The sequence below is a fragment of the Pteropus vampyrus genome, unplaced genomic scaffold (assembly GCF_000151845.1).
Source record: "Pteropus vampyrus isolate Shadow unplaced genomic scaffold, Pvam_2.0 Scaffold134, whole genome shotgun sequence".
In the NCBI taxonomy this organism is placed as follows: Eukaryota; Metazoa; Chordata; class Mammalia; order Chiroptera; family Pteropodidae; genus Pteropus; species Pteropus vampyrus.
The window spans coordinates 816332-834786 of record NW_011888915.1 but is presented as its reverse complement, the minus strand read 5'-3'; the positions used below and the strand labels follow the sequence as shown (position 1 = coordinate 834786).

General features: G+C 35.5%; 1 protein-coding gene across 1 annotated transcript in view; it reads right to left on the bottom strand.

Moving 5' to 3' along the window:
* NDFIP1 (Nedd4 family interacting protein 1) overlaps nucleotides 1-18455 on the bottom strand; it is a 71857-nt gene that overhangs the window by 11323 nt on the left and 42079 nt on the right. The window contains exons 2-5 of the mRNA XM_011367502.1: nucleotides 9956-10043; nucleotides 4904-5034; nucleotides 1414-1501; nucleotides 403-527 (exon numbers count right to left, since the gene is read on the bottom strand). Coding sequence (XP_011365804.1) covers nucleotides 403-527; nucleotides 1414-1501; nucleotides 4904-5034; nucleotides 9956-10043 — 432 coding nt within the window. The remainder of the gene's footprint in view (nucleotides 1-402; nucleotides 528-1413; nucleotides 1502-4903; nucleotides 5035-9955; nucleotides 10044-18455) is intronic.

Below are 18455 nucleotides of genomic sequence, written 5' to 3'. Positions count from 1 at the left end.
AAAGAAGATACACTAAAACTTCAGTAGAAGTAATAAGAAGAATGCCAGTTTTTGACAAGAAACCAGAGATATAATATCCTTCCTTTCATTATAAAAACTAATTTCAGAACAAACACATGCATTATCATACTATAAAGATTAAAAACGGAGAAAACAAGTGGTAAACAACCTATAGTATAGATGCCCCTGGACCACCTATATTTACTAGATTTGACTACAAAACCTGTATGCATGAATCAACTGCAACTGATTTAGGTTCATTTTCTTGAAACCAGCACAAAGGCAAACCAAAAATAATTTTAAATGTGACATAATGCAAAAAAAGCAAATGAAAAAATCAAATATTCAAAGTTATTCTTATTGTTTCTCTACAGAGACTATCTTCTCTGATGTATAACTTACCCTGACAATCAGGATCCACTTAATTAGAGAGAGGCCAAATCCTGAAATGGCCCCATACCTTCCTGCAGCTGAAGTAGTCAGGCAAAATGACAGGAAAAACCCAATCCAGTTAAAGAGGAATGCCACTGTAAAAGCAGAGAAGAAAAAAAGATGTCAGACATGTCGTTACCCAGAGCAACAAGGCCTTCTCCACTTGCTTCTGCTTAAAAGGCCTTCCCAAGGACAAAAGGCAGTCTACCCATCCTCCACAATTCTTAACCCACTTCCCCAAAGCAAAAAAGAAAATATCTTTTCCGAAAATCAGATGTTACACAATTATGTCTTCTGCTGTTCACTTTCAAAAATGCCTTAACATTCACCAAACTGCATACTTATGACTTTACTGTATGTATTACACTTCAGTAAATGTCTTGAACATTAAATTAGAGCTCCCAAATAATCTGATTCAAGTTGTTCATCCTCCTGCTTCTATGAATTTTGAATTCTATGAATTACATAATGTCACCTCTAAAAGCACTGCATTTCCTTTATATCTGTTCAGTACAACAAATAAAAGGAATGGCTGCTCATTTCTAAGTAAGGCATATGGAAAGATAAATACATAATAACATCAAGGGGGAAAAATCATGTTGACTTTGATCTATTAGGAAATAGCAGCTTACAAAACAAAATTCATCAGACAAAAGCATTTAATTCCTATTTTACAGGTCAGGTATGAGTAGAAACAAGGCCTAAGGGGCCCTGCAGACCTGAAAGATGAAGCTTAGCTCATGTAAAAATGCAGCATCCCCATAACTGTTTTAATTACATTTTCCATAAATATTCACAGAAGTAGACAAGAGCAGGGATATTAAGATAAAAGTGTACTAAACTCTGACATCTCAGTAAAAGGCACCAAATATAATGTATTAAAATATTAGTTCAACTAGTTATTTTAATTCAGTCAGATCTACCTATAATCCAAAGCAATCTGGTTTGTGGAAAGTGGCTCTGCTATGTGTACATACTTACTGAAAAAAGTTAACATAAAAATCCCATCATTTCCTATCCTCAGCTGGTCAGCATCATCAAAATCATCCCGACCCACAAAATCCTCATCCTAAACAAAAAGAAAAAGAAGAAGGTAAATTCATAATGAATTATTTCTAGGCAAAGGAAAGACATCAAGAAAAATAGAGAAAGGGACAAAAGTGGCACCAAAGAGAAAATTTACTGCTTTGGCTCAATTTAAAACTATGAGCATTAAAGCTCAACATGTGTTAAAAAATTTCACTTTGCACCTGAAACTTACATAATGTTATAAACCAATGTTACTTCAATAAGAATTATTTTTAAAAGACCTAAAAAACTTTAATTTCATTGTCTAAAAATTAAAAGATATAACTAGAAAAAAAAACAAATCTCCATAATTTTCTAAATGAAAAGAATTTTTCATTTTATAACCCAAGTTCTTTAACAATACACCTCAAAAACTGTAAAGTTCACAAAGTTCCTTTATATAAATATGTACCTATGTATATGTATGTGTATATATATTTGTGTGTAAATATATACACACACATGTATTTTACATATTTTGCTTAAATTCTAGAACATCAGTAATCCAAGCCCTATGTCGGGCCCAGAATATTAGTAATGCAGGGCCTATTAAGGGGATACAATTGACTAGTTCAAGTGTTTTTATGAGACTGACATAGGGGAAAGAAAAAAGGATAGTGTGATCATACATGAAGAATCAGGCCTGTCCACTGCTCGACTCCATAATCATTGGTTTATATTGGCACCCAGGTCTGAAACAACCTCACTTCCAATTTTACTGGTAGAGAGGATCCCTTCCATTATAACTTGAAAATGTATTTCAAGTCTAGAAGTAATATGATCTTGACCAACACTGACGCCAACATACTGTAGCCTACTTTTTCAATTGATATAGATACGTGTTGAGATGTTGAAAAATAAATGAATATACGCTTAAAAGTGGTAGACTTGTACACAGTCCAATGAGAGTTACTCAAGTTCAAACAAACAAACAAAACTTAAAGGGCAATTGAAACTTGCCCTACACAAAAAAATGAGCTTGGAGACCCATAACCATGTGTTGACAGTGCTTCCCTTGGGAAGCGGAAACTAGCGAAGAGGAAAGGGCCAGAGGCAGCTTCCATTTCTAGCTTAACACACTTGTTTGAAATTTTTAAAAGAATGGTTTGTTTCATATTTTTAAAAATACTAAATATCTAGTATTATGACTTCCTATTAGTAGGATATATAAAGGCTTTGCTAGATTAGAAACTAATTCTTTTTTTTGCATAATTACTCAGATATGTTACAAAAATACATGGAAATAATTTCTAATACACACAGTCCTCAACTCAATGATGGTTTGACTTACGATTTTACAACTTTACGGTAGTGCAAAACTGATACGCATCAACAGAAACTGGCTAGGCCAGGCTAAACTATGCTGTTCGTAGGTCAAGTGTATTAAATGTATTTTCGACTTACAACATTTTCAACCTTCAGTGGGTTTATCAGGATGTAGCTCTAACGAAAGTCGAGGAGTATCTATAATATTGCAAATGCTTCCAACTTTTCTTCCTGTTCTTGGTATCTCTACTACCAGAATTCTTCCAATGAATTGATGCCAGGCTAATGTTTCCAAACCACCATACTTGCCTTACTATAACCCCTGCTCAAAAACTGAAGACTCTATGTGACCTACATATAAGTCTAAATGCCTCAGCCTAGCATTCAGGAGATTCTATAACCTACAGTTCTGGTCACAAACTCTTTGCTCAAGCAAAACCAATTACTACATGCACATAACCTACCCTGCACCTAGGTGAAGTCATACCTCCTTCCTGGGATTTTCCCTCTGGAATGTTCTTATCTATTAACACTTGCTGCCCATTTCAAATCTCATCTTCCCCACGACCATATAATAAAAAGTCACAGTTCTTATTGCTCACTGCTCCTGTGCTGTTGCTTAGATATGGGTATTTGTGGGCCCTTCCCCTCCACCCATCTGGATTTTAAGCTCCTGCATGGCAGGAATGTTGCCTTATACAAAGCTTCCTACTTATCCACTACAAAATAGAGAACATACGCGCTGTATAAAAAAGTGTTCTGTATAGGTTTGCTGAATAATAGAACCCTTTAACATGTTTCTACATACATACATTTGCCAAATAAAAGTATTCCAAAGAGTTCTGTGATTAGTCAGAGCTAATCGACTGATCTATTTCCATGGGATAGTTGCCACATATTCCAACACGTCTATAGAGTACATATAAGGACTTTGGAGTCTAGAATATCTGGGTTTGGCTCTCACCCATGCTACTTATTAACTAAATGACTGGGCAAATTACTTAATCTCTCTAAAACTGTTTTTACTCTGAAAAATGGGGATAATATAATCCCTACCCTGTGAGGTAACTGTGAGGACTGAAACAATATACAAAATATTATATAAAAGCACCAAACATAGGACCAAGCATGTTGTCTGCTTCCAATACATAGTAGTTATATTAAGAATTTGGCCCTCAGACAATAAGCTCCATGAGGGTTCTTAGTTTCCCTTGGCACATATAAAAACTGAATGCACGTCACCATGTAAAATCAGCCTAGACTGGGCTAATAAACTATTATTTCTGCCATGCAGTGGGTTTTAGGAGCCCCATCCCTAAAAGTGTGGTCTGTAAACAGTTCCCTAATCTAAGGCCTGAACTTCTGTAGTGCCACTATACTGCCCAGACTGCGCTTGTTTTTATCTTTCACTCTCGTTTCCTGCCGGGACTAGAGTCTGGAGCCCTGATCGCCTCACATCCCTGGGGACTGGATTCTGCTCCCCATTCTCCCATTATCTGGCCCAAGGCCCTACCCGCATCAGCTTCAACCTGGATGAATATTTAAACCACATCTACATCACTTACAGGCCTGACATCAAGAACCAAGAGTACCCAAAACTCTCCAAGCTCACTTTCATCACAATCTCTCCCTACTCCCATGAGTTAACATCAGGGCAGATGAGATCTGAATTCACTATGCCCTGACAGATGGCATAATCTGGACTGCTGGTGGCATGGGGGTCCATCTAGAAGGTTGTGAGGAACCTTTTATGAGTTTAATTCTATAAAGTTGCACTTACTTATTCTCTCCATAGATCTCCCTAACAGCTATCTACTGAAATATTAAGTATGCACAATCAAGGTGAAGTCAGCGTATTTCCTAAATCAGTTCCTGCTCCAAGAAATTTCAGCCATGCCAGGAGACTTGAGAGATGAACAGCTTTGACCTGTGATTTTCTGCTCATTTGTACCTTTTACCTAATTATTTTCAGGAAGAGGTAAAAGTTTATTATCGCGAAAGAAAATGTGCTTGTTTTTTTAAAATTAGTTGTACTTTTACTAATCAATACAATCATAAATAATAAATCAAAAGTGAAAATGAAAATAACTTAATTCCTATAAAGCAGCCACCAAGTAACATGGTAAATTGGACTTACTCTTCCAGGAACCAAAGGGATAGTAGCTTCAGCCTTGGTTCTTTCAGCTTCATCATAAGTGGGCAGTGTTGTGGCCACATTGTAAGATGGGGGCTTTGGAAACCCAGACTCATCTTTGTAGTCAAAATATGCTGCAGAATAAAAAGGAAGTCACAATTATCTGAATAGCTGAATTTCCACTAATTCCGGCAAACAAAAACCGGGCATTCCTCTAATGGTACATGTAGAATAATTGAATCAAAAGATGTTTACAGATGACTAAGGGCAGGAATGATTTTTAAATTATCCATACTTCAATTATTTAAATTCCAGATTCACTTTGCCCTCCCAAGTGCTTTCAAACACTTTTTTTCAATTGTTATGTGGCATCTTCACGAAATGATTTAATATTAACAGTGGTATATGGAAAACATTTAAATTAAAAATACTTCGCCTGTGTGTGTGTTTGTAAACCTGTACCATTGTTTCCTCTCATTTATAAACATGAAAAATCAACTTTAAATCGTTACTTATCTGCATTAAATCTTTCATTTCTTCTTTTTAATGTATCTTCAGTCTCATTGGATTATATTATAAAAGAGTCAGTATCTATTAGAAAAGATCTATTTACAAATGAATTACATGTCTATATAATTTTTGAAAAAATTTCTGTAGTTCATGATTAACATTTTTCTTTTTTTCTTCTTTGGTTAATTATAATTAACTTCTAATTTTACTGTAATTTGATACCAAAATATCAATAATTTGATAATTATTGAAATTATCAATCAATACGATTCACCTCATTAACAGAAAAAAGGAAAAAATCTATTGTCTTCACGTGGATGAAAAAATTTTATAAAATTCAACACCTAATAATAAAACACTTAACAAGTTAGGAATAAAAGGAAACTTCCTTAATCTTATCACGAATCTCCATGAAAAACCTACAATAAATATCATAATTAATGGGAAATTATTAAAAGCTCTCTCACTTAAAATTAGAGAATTGACAAAAATGCCCACTAGCACCACTTTAATCAAATATTATCTTAGAGGTCCTACTAGTTGATGCAATATGGCAAGAAAAGGAAATATAAGATATAAGAATTGGAAAGGAAGATATAACTGTCCTTAATCATAGGTGACATAATTATATATGTATAAAATTCATGAGTATCTACAGATGAGCTATTAGAATTCATATATGAATTTAGCAGTCTCTGGATACACTGTTAATATAAACCACTGATTATATTTCCATATACCAGTAATGAATAGAAAATAAATTATATACGAACCATTATAATAGCACCAAAATATACTGAATATCTAGGAATAGATTTTTAAACCTAATAAAAATGTGCAAAACCTCTATATTGGAACTTACAAAATCTTATTGAGAGAAATTAAAGATCTTAATAGAGGGTTACAGAATGTTTATAGACTGGAAGATGCAGTACTATAAAGACGTTATTTCTCTTCAAACTTATCCATAGATTCAATACAAAACCAACTAAAATTCCAATAAATGTTTTTTTTAATAAAAATTGACAAATTGATTCTAAACTATACATGGAAATGTAAAAGGTCAAGAACCAAAGCAATCTTGAAGAACAAAAAGGCCAAGGGACCTACATTACTAGAGATCAAGAATATAAAGTTCCGCAATTAAGACAGTAGGGCACAGACACAAAGATAAATAGACCATACACTTGAAATTTACTGGATATCGTTAACCAATGTCACTAAAAAAAAAAAATAATAATAATAATAAAAACAGGAGAAAAATAAGTAAATAAAAGGACTTTTCCCTTTAAGTTAAAGTTTTCATTAAATAAAAAAAAAAAAAGATAAATAGATCGAAGAGCAGAATACTGACTCCGGAAACATATAGATGGTCACCTATTTTATGGCAAAGGTGGCGCTACACTACAAAGGAGAAAAAAATGATTTTTTTCAATAAATGGTGCTGGACCTTAATGTTAATTGTTACCTCACATTATATAGAATAAATAATTCCAGATGGAATACAGATCTAGAGGGGGAAAATAAAATATCAAAGCTTTTAGAAGAAAATACAGGAAAATGTATTATTGAAACTAAAGCTGCCACCTATTATAATTTAAGGAACCTATTTTTTGTGTGTGTCAAAATAACTATTAACATACATACACATATGTACATACACATGTATATACAGACATAAAAAATTCCACATATAATTTCTGAAAAAATGTTTTTACTTTTAATCAAATCACACCAGTCATATCACAAACTGAAATGCACAATTTGAATTAGCCTACTGACATAGTAATTCTGAATACATTAATACTTTAAGTTGAGAGAAAACAACATTCTTATTTCCCTATTTCAAAAGATTTTTTAAAAATGGAATCCATCAATACAGATACCTCATAAAATTTTAGTTTTCACAAAAAGTTTAATGACAATCTTTTCAAGTTTATTTAGTACATTCAAAACCAAAAAATTCAATTTGTTAGATAGTTCAAATGTATAATCACAAAATAGGTAGCGAGTATACAAAATGATTTGTGCTCCTCCCCACCATCAACACGGTGTACCATTCTGTTTCTGTTTTTCTCATAAATGGAATAATAGGTATACACAAGTCAACATTTATCTAAAATCTAAGCCATGTTAATTTAACAACGAAGGGGGAAAAGGCCATTTAAGGCATTTTAGAGGTTTCTTAAAAAAAAAAAAAAAAGTAAAATCAGAAAACTCCAGTTTATAAATATCAAAAAACTAATGGTCTTAAGTAATTTGCGATCCATAAAAATGGATTTCCCTGACACTTCACTTACTTGTAACTCAAGAGCTCAGAAGAGAGCCAGGACATTAAGTCTGGGTTTTGTTAGTTTGTTTGTTTAAGGACTCTGTGTGTAGTCAGACTGTTACCAAACCCAAGTTCATGTGCCTGACACTTCGAAAGGCCAAAACTCTAAACATCAGAATTTGAAGAAAGAAAAGGTTTATTGATCAAGAAAGCACCGACCAAGAAGATGGGAAACTAAAGGGCACCTCAAACCTATCTTGCTCATTGGTCAAGGTTAAGGGAAGCACTAGTGGGGCAAGTTTTAACTGGAGGATCTTGGAATTTGGTCATTTATGGTAAAGTTTGTCAGCACTGGATCTTCCTGAACAACAGACCCGTCGCTTCTGAAAGGGTTCCGATGTCCAAGTTCCACTTATGTCCAAGTCCTTTGTTTCTGTGTGTGGGTGAATAGGGTGGGTGAGACTTTGATTCTGGGGTGCAGCTAGAAGTCAAAGTTCTCTCCCCTGTGCATGCTTCAGCTACATGACATACGGTTTTGGTCTGTTGTCTCTGAAGAGCAACTCGGCATCTTATTAAACAGAACAGGACCATTCTGAGCTGGGTCTACAGTTACAAGATGAAATGCCACAAAACTCAAAGACTTTATTCGAGAGAGAGTTCTTCAATCCTTATACTAGAAAGAGTTTACCTTTATAACCAATCTCGAGATTAACAAAAACAAAAGAGAAAGAGGTTAAGGACCTCATATGTTGATAGCAATAGGAGATGCCATCTGACAGCAAGAAGGGAATTTAATTCTTGAGTCAAAAAGTTCCATATGTCTTAATGAATAAAGGAATCACTATAATATAATATAGAATGGAATACCTACCAGAGAATGTTTGATTGTAATTCTAAATCAAAACGAAAAATATAAACAAAGAATATGAGATGTAAGTAAGGGAGAGCAGTGTTTGACAAAGATTTCTATCTAAAATGGTTATAATTTTTTACAATTACAGAAAGTAGAAACTCAGATATTCAGAAAAAATTACCAACTATAAATATAAAGGATTTTTGTCATTAATAAAACAGGAATTCAATTTCTTATTAATCAGTTGGAGTTAGAATTTTCACTGGAACTATCTAACAGAAGACCAGTTCTCATAGCCTGGGCAGGGATCAGTGGATAGGGCATGGCATTGCGATTCTTTCCCAAGTCTTGGTGTTCCTATCTTAATTTAATTCCATAAGACACCCTTGAATTATTCCAAAACCTTAAGTTAGCATTGTTAGTTTCAGATGCTTATAAATAAAAGAATCTTAACTAATACAAGGAGACAGAGTTCAGAATTTTGAAGCAAGAGTCGAGGTGAAAAACTTTCTGACCTATGTTCCTCCTAATTATCATAGCGGCCTTGGGCCGCAGAAACTACCAATAGGTTTAACTCACATCAACTGACAGCAGCTGCCTGAAGTGGTCTATTGAAAAGGATTCTGAGACTGTGTTTGAGATGAACGCTGTCTTCAACCTGCATATCTACCCTGGGAGTAGATTGGGTTCAATTGTGGCACCATGGGCTATGTACTTGCCATTCTGCCACAGTTCTGTTTTAGACAATATGGAAGAGGTTTAATCGAAACTGGTCAACTTTCAGCAATTAAAGCAGAACTGGTTATCAGGAAGTTCTAGTTATCAAAAGTCCTCAATTACTGAGATTTTCTTTCCTATCTCCCACACCTTCTACACATAAACGTGAAAATTAAAAAGACAATCTGGCATAAAATGGAAAGACTTAAGGTTAATTGAGGGTTTAAACTATGAGGAACATTTAAACATCAGGAACAGAATGAAAGAGCTGGGATACTTCTAGTTTTCTTTTTTATTATTATTATTATTATTATTAAAATTTACTATCATAAAAGAAATCTAACATACTATATTCCAGGTCATAGCTACTAGAATCACAAAGAGCAAAATAGCTAATGAGGAAAATACAAAAAGAACAAAACTCAGGTGATTACCTAGTCCCTGGATTTCTACTTCCTTTATACTAAGAGTCTGCTGGAATGAAATTGAGCTCTATAAAAACCCCACACTGAAATGAGGTTTTACCTGTTTTTCAGGATGGTAACTGAGTTTTTTTTTCACCTCAGGCTACAAACTGAAAATACTCTCAGAGACTACTTAAGGAAAGCTGAAGCAAGGTAAAACACCAATAAACACATACTAGTTAAAAGTCTGTGGCTAAGTGCATTTCAGGAGTTCCACAGTCACCTCGCCCATCACCTACCTGCGCTCTCCGCAGAGATGCTGCTGTAAGGTGGAGGAGCATCGCCTATAGCCTGCTCCGGCTCCCCAGGCTCTTCCTCATTCTGCAACTAAATAAAAATTTCACATTTTAATGCAAGCATAAAGCCAGTAAGACAGAGGAGAACCTGAAAACTGGAATAGCCTTTCTGGAAGGCTACTTGGCAATGTGTTTTTATCTCCAGATGATGTAATCATAGGGGATTTTTTTTTCTTTTTGTTATTTATACATATGTTCTAATTTTTTGTAACAAACATCTATTATTTGTATAATTTTTTAAGTTAGAAAAATAACCTACTAAAACAAAGACGAATCACAGCAAACGATGATTTATCATTACATTGTTTGTGCAAAGAGATTAGATCTTAAATTGAGACATTTACGGAAACAAAAAATTCTATGTAATTCTACATATGACCTCTGTCAACACATCTCTATCTCGGCAACTTTCTCACTGGTCAAACCTACAGCTCCAGTTACTTTAACTCACACTGAAAAGTGTGTCTTCCCGCCATTGTCAGTCTGGACAGTCTACCCAACTCATCTTCATAGAACAGAGACATTAAATTCAATTTTTCCAATGTGACAATAGACTACAGCTCACTTAAAAGATGAAACCGGCTGAATGGGAGTCAATCTGTACAGTAATAACAGAATATTTATCGGTGTAACTGACTTGGGGGTCTGGGTCCCTACCGTACACTATCATGACATAAAGAGCCAATTAAGCCAACTAGTGCAAAGAACTCTCTCTTGAATTGAGAGAGAAAAAGAAAGCTTGACCTGCCATAACATGAAATAGAACTCCCTAATTCATTAAATTTTAATTAACCATCTCAGTCTCTAACCCCTGTCATTCAAAATTGGAAGCCAACAAAATTTTTCTGATTAATACTTCAAAGTAGTTTCAAATGAATTTTTGTGCCATATCTTCATCTACATCTACCATCCAGTCAATTTTTTTTAAACCCTTGTAATCTAATGGTAAACTTAAAGTACTCCCAAAATAATCGTACTGTAACTTAAGGTGAATTGTTCTTTTAAGGGAAGGCATATGGGCAAAACAGTTACAGTAAAGCCAATGTTCCTGGGATACCAAATCAGTAACTTCTTTAAATAAGAGTTCCTGAGGCCACGGTTCACCTGGAATACTTTAACATTATCTGAGGCTCTAGAGAGGGTATTCTCAGCCTACTCTTGGCCTACTCCCACCTAACCTTGTGCGCCCTGGGAAGGTCACAAAAAGAAGCAAGAGTCTGTTGCAAAAACAGGCAAATACAGACTTTTCAAGAATGTTGCCTTAATATCCTGTAGTCAGTTATGTTCGTTAAACCTAGTGATGTTCTTTAAACCTAGCTTGATATTTCTGACCTGTTTTATATTTCCTGAGCTTGGTCAAATAATCGTGTTGCCTCTGCATAATTTAGGTTTTAGAAAGGAAGCATGGTAATTCTAAGAAGTACAGAAGTCCAAAGAATAAAGAGGTCTTACATGCCGGTATCTACAAGATAGGTTGCCTGTTTCCTAGCAACCTGGAAATGAGAAATTTGATCGTCCCACACCAGGGTAACATAACAGAGCAAATAAATTCCAACCGTCTCAGAAACCCCCATTTTCTCTTTGATGAGCAAACAAGAAACATCTCCAGGTGACGCTGGAATCATGTAGACATACCACATGTATTATTTCCATTTGAAGATAAAAACAGCAAAAAGCACCCGCTCTGGCTATGGATGCTCCACACACTGAGAAGACTACAGGACCTCACTGAACAGGCTCCCCAGCTCTGACTTGTTTCTCTAATGCTGCTGATAAAGTTTAGGTTACATCAAGAAAGGTGTTTAAAATAAAACACCACAATGTGGAGGAAAAGAGGCAATCACCTTCAAAAAGGATTTAGTGATCACCATGTGCATGAAAAATAACTGGCTAAATAACTGAATCCCTAAGGATACATCTTTTTACACTTTGTGGGCATCCACAGCCATTAATTTGGCTCTGCCGGCCAATCAAGTTAGGCACACAAACAAGGGGGGGACATGGGTACTAGAACTGGAGTGGGGCTTATCTATAAGGCACTTGGTTCCAAAATGTCTTTTTAAGGTTCCCCTTTCCTATCCCTGCAAACCCTTCCTGTACAGTCCTCCCTGTCACAGTGCCCTGGGGATCAGGGATCTTCAGACTCTCTCAGAAAATAAGCGTCATTGTCATTTAGGGGCTGGAGTTGGAAAGATGCCCAGTTTCTTCTATCAGCTGGGTCGGTGGGAGCCTGAGTACAACCAACCTGTCACAGAATCCTGGTATTAGGATATACTGTGAGAGGCAGGTTTGAAAAGTCATGGTGGGACTCTGTTCTCTCCCTGCACTGCACTATTGGGTAGATGGGGAATCCCTTCATTGTGTAACTGTAAACAGATAATAAATACCTATTGGTGGCTGGATTCTTTTCTGTCATGTAATTTTTTAAAACAATGATCAAATTTATCTGTAAATAAGTAAAAATGGCATTTTTTCTGCAAAAAGAATCGTACAATTACCTATGTATGTCAAATAAAGTCCTGAGTTAATTACAAAACTATCTATATCTCCATCGTTGAGATAGGAATAATTCAACCATCTGAAAATTCAGATGGCCTTTCTCTTTACCACGCGCCAGACCATGCCTCACTCCCACCTTCCTGATGCTCCTCTCCATACTCTGAGCAGACTCTGTCATGGCTCCCCAGAAGAACCCTAAAACCCATCCATGTTCTCACTTTAGATAAATCACAACCTTCTGTAGTACCACCGCTTGGCCTTGATCATCCTCAATTTTTTTAAATATTTACCTGCGAATAAGTGCTAATAATGTTTTGTACTCTAGATTTACCCTGTGAAATACAGCACATCTAAAATAATATATTCCTCTGCATCCTATCTGTACTGTTGTTATTGGAAAGAAATATATGACATTTTAGCTAAACAACAGTTTAAAGATTAATGTCCCATATAGAAATCATTCATAGCTCTAGTTCTAATAGAAGCAAACTTGAATTTAAAAAGTTTAAAGACGTTTATACACTACAGCAGCGGTCCTCAACTTTTCTGGCACCAGGGACAGGTGCTCCATGAGAATCTAATGCCTGATGATCTGAGGTGGAGTTGAGGCTGTGACGCTTTGCTCACTAGCCCACCGCTCACCTCCTGCTGTGTGGCCCAGTTCCTAACAGGCCATGGACTAGCACTGGTCCACTGCCAGGCGGTTGGGGACCCCTGCCCTACAGGATTAAATTCTTATTTGAGTTTGCGCCCCATCACTACCCTCCCCTAAGTAGTTCTAAAGATGATCTTTAATTTAGAAATGAGCTGTTTTAAGCAATAGCAAAGCCAGGGCTAGGATTAGGCCTAATTACATAAGGGGCAGTATTTATAATTTTACTGATAACAGTAACTAAAGGCACTTAAAAGTAATTTTTGTATTATCTCTATTTACTAAGAACGAACAACAACAAACCCTACAAACCAACAAAGAGAAGAAAAACATAAATCCTTATCCATGAGAAGAGGTACCAAAATATACCGTACAGTTCACGTGAACATAACAAGCATACAGAAAATAATGATGAACTACCAATAAGTCCATAAAGTTACAAGTATTTGTATACCACGCATTTTTTCCTTGGTTGAGTCCTATTTAAACAGCAAGAAAATTCTTCTTAAGTTTTAAACCCCTTCCTTCAGTTATTTTCAATAAGTCTCAGAAAATCTTGGATCAATGCCTAAACTCTAGCTTTAAATGTTATTTACCACTTCTAATTTTAGAGTTAATTTCTAAAAAGCTTACCTTAAATGCAATTTTTAAACCTCTCATTACCAACCCACTATTTCTACATACTCTTTAAATCCTACCAAATGAGACAGTGTAATTACCAGAAAGTAAACAAGCACATTTCTTTAGGTAAACAACTGAGTATGCTATTTTACTCTGTTGTTCAGAAACAGCCAAAGTTTGTAAGGACTGTAAATTTTATATTATACAGACTATAGATGTTGTACAGTGACTATAAATTGTGTTCATTCTAACATTGCCAAATTTCTTTACGTTCAAGAACAGTTCTCTATTAAATTGTTATTAATTAGGGGATAACATTTAAAATAAGGTAAATAATTCTGACAAAGAAATTGAATAATAAAGAAGATCTAATTTTTAAAAGGGTAAAAATGTTAACAGGAGACAGTGTACACAAGGTGCTCAACATCATTATTCATTAGATTTAGCCTATGAAATAAAGCACATCTAAAATATGCAAATCAAAACCATGAAACACCACTTCACACCTACTAATACAGCCATAAAAAATTAAAAAAGAAAATAACAAGTGTTGTTGAGTATGTGGAGAAACTGGAACCCTGACACATTACTGGTGGTAATGTAAAGTGGTGCAGCCACTGTAGGAAAGTTTGACAGTTCTCCAAAAAAAGTTAAACATAGAGTTAGAAAAAGATCCTGCACTTCCACTCTTAATTATATACCCAAGAGAATTGAAAATATAATTTTACAGGAAAACACATACAAAAATGTTCACAGCAGCATTATTTATAATAGCTCAAAGGTTCATCAACTGATGAATACATAAACAAAAAATGGTATATCCATACAAAGGCTGGATAGGAATAATCCATCCTATTAAAAAAGGATAAAGAACTGACACATGCTACAAAGATAAAATTTGAAAACATCGTGCCAAGCAAAAGTCGATCATAAAAGACCACGTATTGATATAAATGTCCATAAAAGGCATCCAATGGAGACACAAAGTAGGTTAGCACTTGCCAAATGCTGAAGGGCAGAAGGGGGAATGATTGACTGCTATATCAAACGTAAATATATTGTGACTCAAGCTTTCTCTTCTCACCACTGCCTTTTCTTCTGCCATAGCTTACAACAACCTTCCTCCTGGATAGTCAGAAATTTGAATATTTCATTCAATGAAATTTTGCCATGCACTACAATATGCCAGAATCACACCGATTTTTTACTATTTTTCCCTTAACATTCCTGAAAGAACACTTCCATTTTTTCATTAATTTACTAGAAAGACTGTTATTTTAAGCCTTAATACCATTTAGGCTGATAACTTTGAAGATTAAAAATGTAATTTGATGAAATTTATTAAATGGTGCTTTATGTACAATTAGGATCAACATTTATCAATAAGGACAAATAATTTTTTCATTAAATCTATTAACAGAAGCACTATTTCTATATACTATTATACTAAAATACCAAAGGAAGTAGTTTCTTAGGCACATATGATTATATTTATATAAAGATCAACCAAGCAAACCTAGTACACCAGTGAGTGGTTACCCTGGGGGTGGGGGCAACTTGAAGGGCACCTGAAGGAAGCTTTGAGTCCTGGTAATGCTATTTCTTGATCTGAGTACTAGTTCGATGTGTTTTCAGCTTGTGATAATTTACTGAGCTATACATTTATAATCTGTGCACATTTCTGTATGTAATTCATACTTAACTGACAATTCGGGAAGAGGAGAAGAGGAGCCTGTCCGAGGATTCGCTATACTCTGTGAGCTCTCCGTAGACCTTTGCATGGTTTATCACTGTATTCACCCCAACACTTAACAGTGAGTGGCACCTTACTAGCGCATGCTGACTGGCAGGCATGGATGTGGAGCTCTAACAGAAACCTACCTGAAGAAATGGCTGCTACCTTAATGCCATCTTAACCTACCAGATAAACTCACATTTATACCAAGTATTCAAATGACTTCATAAACCGCTAAATAAACATACAAGCTAGACATGTAGCCACATGCAGATGACTACCATATCTGTAAAAGCGACAGTGATGATGGATGGCTCCACGAGTGATCAGTAGCAGGTGGCATCCCCATCACTACTCAGCAAAAGGAGCACATAAAACATGGAGAGAACGGAAGAGAAACAGGGCTTTATAAAGTAAAAATGAAAAAAGCAGCTCTCTCTTACTGATCTAAAAAGCAAGGAGGTGTGAGAGATCAAAAACCTTTCAAAAAAGACTGCTATGGCATGGGCTGTAAACCTATAAGTGTTTGATTTCTTTTCATGCTTCATAAGGTTCTTTCATATATATCGATGTTTCACAATAAAAATGAATATTATGGTTCTATAATCACCAATTTTAAAAAGAAACTGTAACAACAGTACAAGAAAAACAAAAGATATCCAACTTTTATCTCTTTAGAAATAAGAAATGTTTAACATAACCTATGATACTTAGCATAATGTACTGGGTACAAATAGGTGTTTAATAAATGTTTGTGGTACATATGAAAAAAAAAATGGTATTGTGATCCTACTGTAATTTCCAGAATATCTTTTTCTTCTAAGGCCAACTGGCATATCCGAAAAATGGAATATTCCACACTAAAAAGTCAGTGAAATCAAATGTGCAGACACTGAAAGTGACAGAGACATGCCTACAACCCAGGGACGCATGCTGTCAGCAGCCTGCTTGGCTCTACTAGCCCATGAGCCACCAGAGCTCTCTCTCAGGCTGAGAAGTTCGAAAGCTATGCTTGCTTATGATGATGGGAATGAAGAAGCCTGGAGCAGGGCATACCAGGGCAGGGATCATTCTATTCAAGAGAGCCTGCTTTAATTTAGGTCTCATCATGAGGTCCTCCTCTCCTGCAAGAATCATGAGAGCCAAGAGGGAAATATATTAAGCATTTCTTCCACACCGTTATCAGAATGTTCCATTATGCAAGTGTTTAACTGCTAGATTAATTTAATACCACTCAATGAACGTGTCAAGCCATGACAGGTGTAGGGTCTGAAGACACAATGTTGAACATGACTGGTGTTTTGACCTCACTAAGTCTGCAGTTTAGCAAAAAAAGAAAAAAGAAAAAAAAGACAATCAAAAGAATTACAATTATAATGTTCTAGTTGAAGATTAAACACACACATTTGCCTCTTAAATGCCCCTTCCAAAACCCTCTTAAATGTAAATATTAGTAAAATTTTGTTAATTTTAAGAGAAAAAAACTACAAAGACAAGTAACAGGAGAGGAAGCAGCAACAAAATCCTAAAAGCTAGAAACAGAATGACAGGTGGCAGAATCCTAAACCAGAAAGCAGAAAAGCAACCTGTCTCACACTATATCCCCAAAATGTTCAGGAATTTGTGGTACCAGATACTGGTGGAAGGAGGAGTGAAAATGAGATTTAAAAGCAGAAAGAAAGGTTGGAGATGCAGTTAAATACAAACAGCTCCCAGAATTCCCATTAGAAGACTGCAGGTTTATTCTCTGAACAGGGTAAAGCAAAGAGTTTGGCCTGGAGACACCAGAGTTTAGGAGAAAGGGGAGCATGTCGGAAAAAAGTGATTCATATATTTATGTACCAAATGTTGAGAGCTCCCAGCAGAATAGCAACAAGGCCTATTCTCTAGGGAAACTGACCAGAGAGAAAAGACCTAAAGACACTGTAACTTAAAAAAAGAGCCTAGTCAGGTCATGCTGTGTACAGGAAAAGCTCCATCAAGCATTTTGAGCAGCTTCCAAACTGCTTTACAGACCATGTACTCTTAACCAAGCAGACAAGATCGCCACGCACCCAAAAAAAAAAAAAAAAGCTTCTACCATAAAAGATCACAAAAAAAGACCAAAGCAAGGAGAGTAAATGCAATGCAAAGGAAATAATTATGCAGGAAGATGAAAACTTTAAAAGAAAAAACTTTCAATACTCTCAGAGAAACGAGAAAAAATTAGAACCATAAAACAAAAACAAGGTGCCATTTTAAAAAGGGGGGGATTAGAGAAGAGTTTTTTAAAATTAGGAATGTTAATAGAAATTAACTCTATCAAAGAGTTAGAAAATAAAACTGAAAAAAATCTCATAGAAAGTAGAGAAAAAGACATGAAAAATACGATTTAAAAAATTAAAGAATGAGTAAATTAAGTCCAAGATCCAATGAGAAAAGGGGGAAAAAAAAAATCAAAGCACAGAAAAATCAAGTAGATACTTTAAAAAATTTCCCAGAGCTGAGAGACATGAGCTTCCAGAAAAAAGCCCACTGAGCACCTGACCAAATGGATGAAAACAGATCCACACCAAGGGAAAACAGTGAAATTTAAGAACAATGGGGACAAAAGGAGGCTCCTAAAAGCAGAGAGGGGGAGAGAGGAGGGGACAGAAGGAGAGATGGGGGGAGAGAGAAAGAGGGAGAAAGGGAAAGAGGTGGGAGGGAGACGGGGGAAGAGAGAGCGCATGCCCATGCACGAGCATGCCACATCTAAGAATCAGACGTCTAACTGGCTTCAGAATTCCTAATAGCAACAGTGGAACTTTAGGAAGGCAATGAGGCAAATGCCTCCAAAATTCTAAAGAAAAATGTTTCTGCTGCACAAGTCTAAATATTTTTCGAAGATTTTTTTTTTTTAAGATTCTTGGATGTCCAAAGTTTAAAAAAAGAAAAGTTAATGTCCCATGTATTCT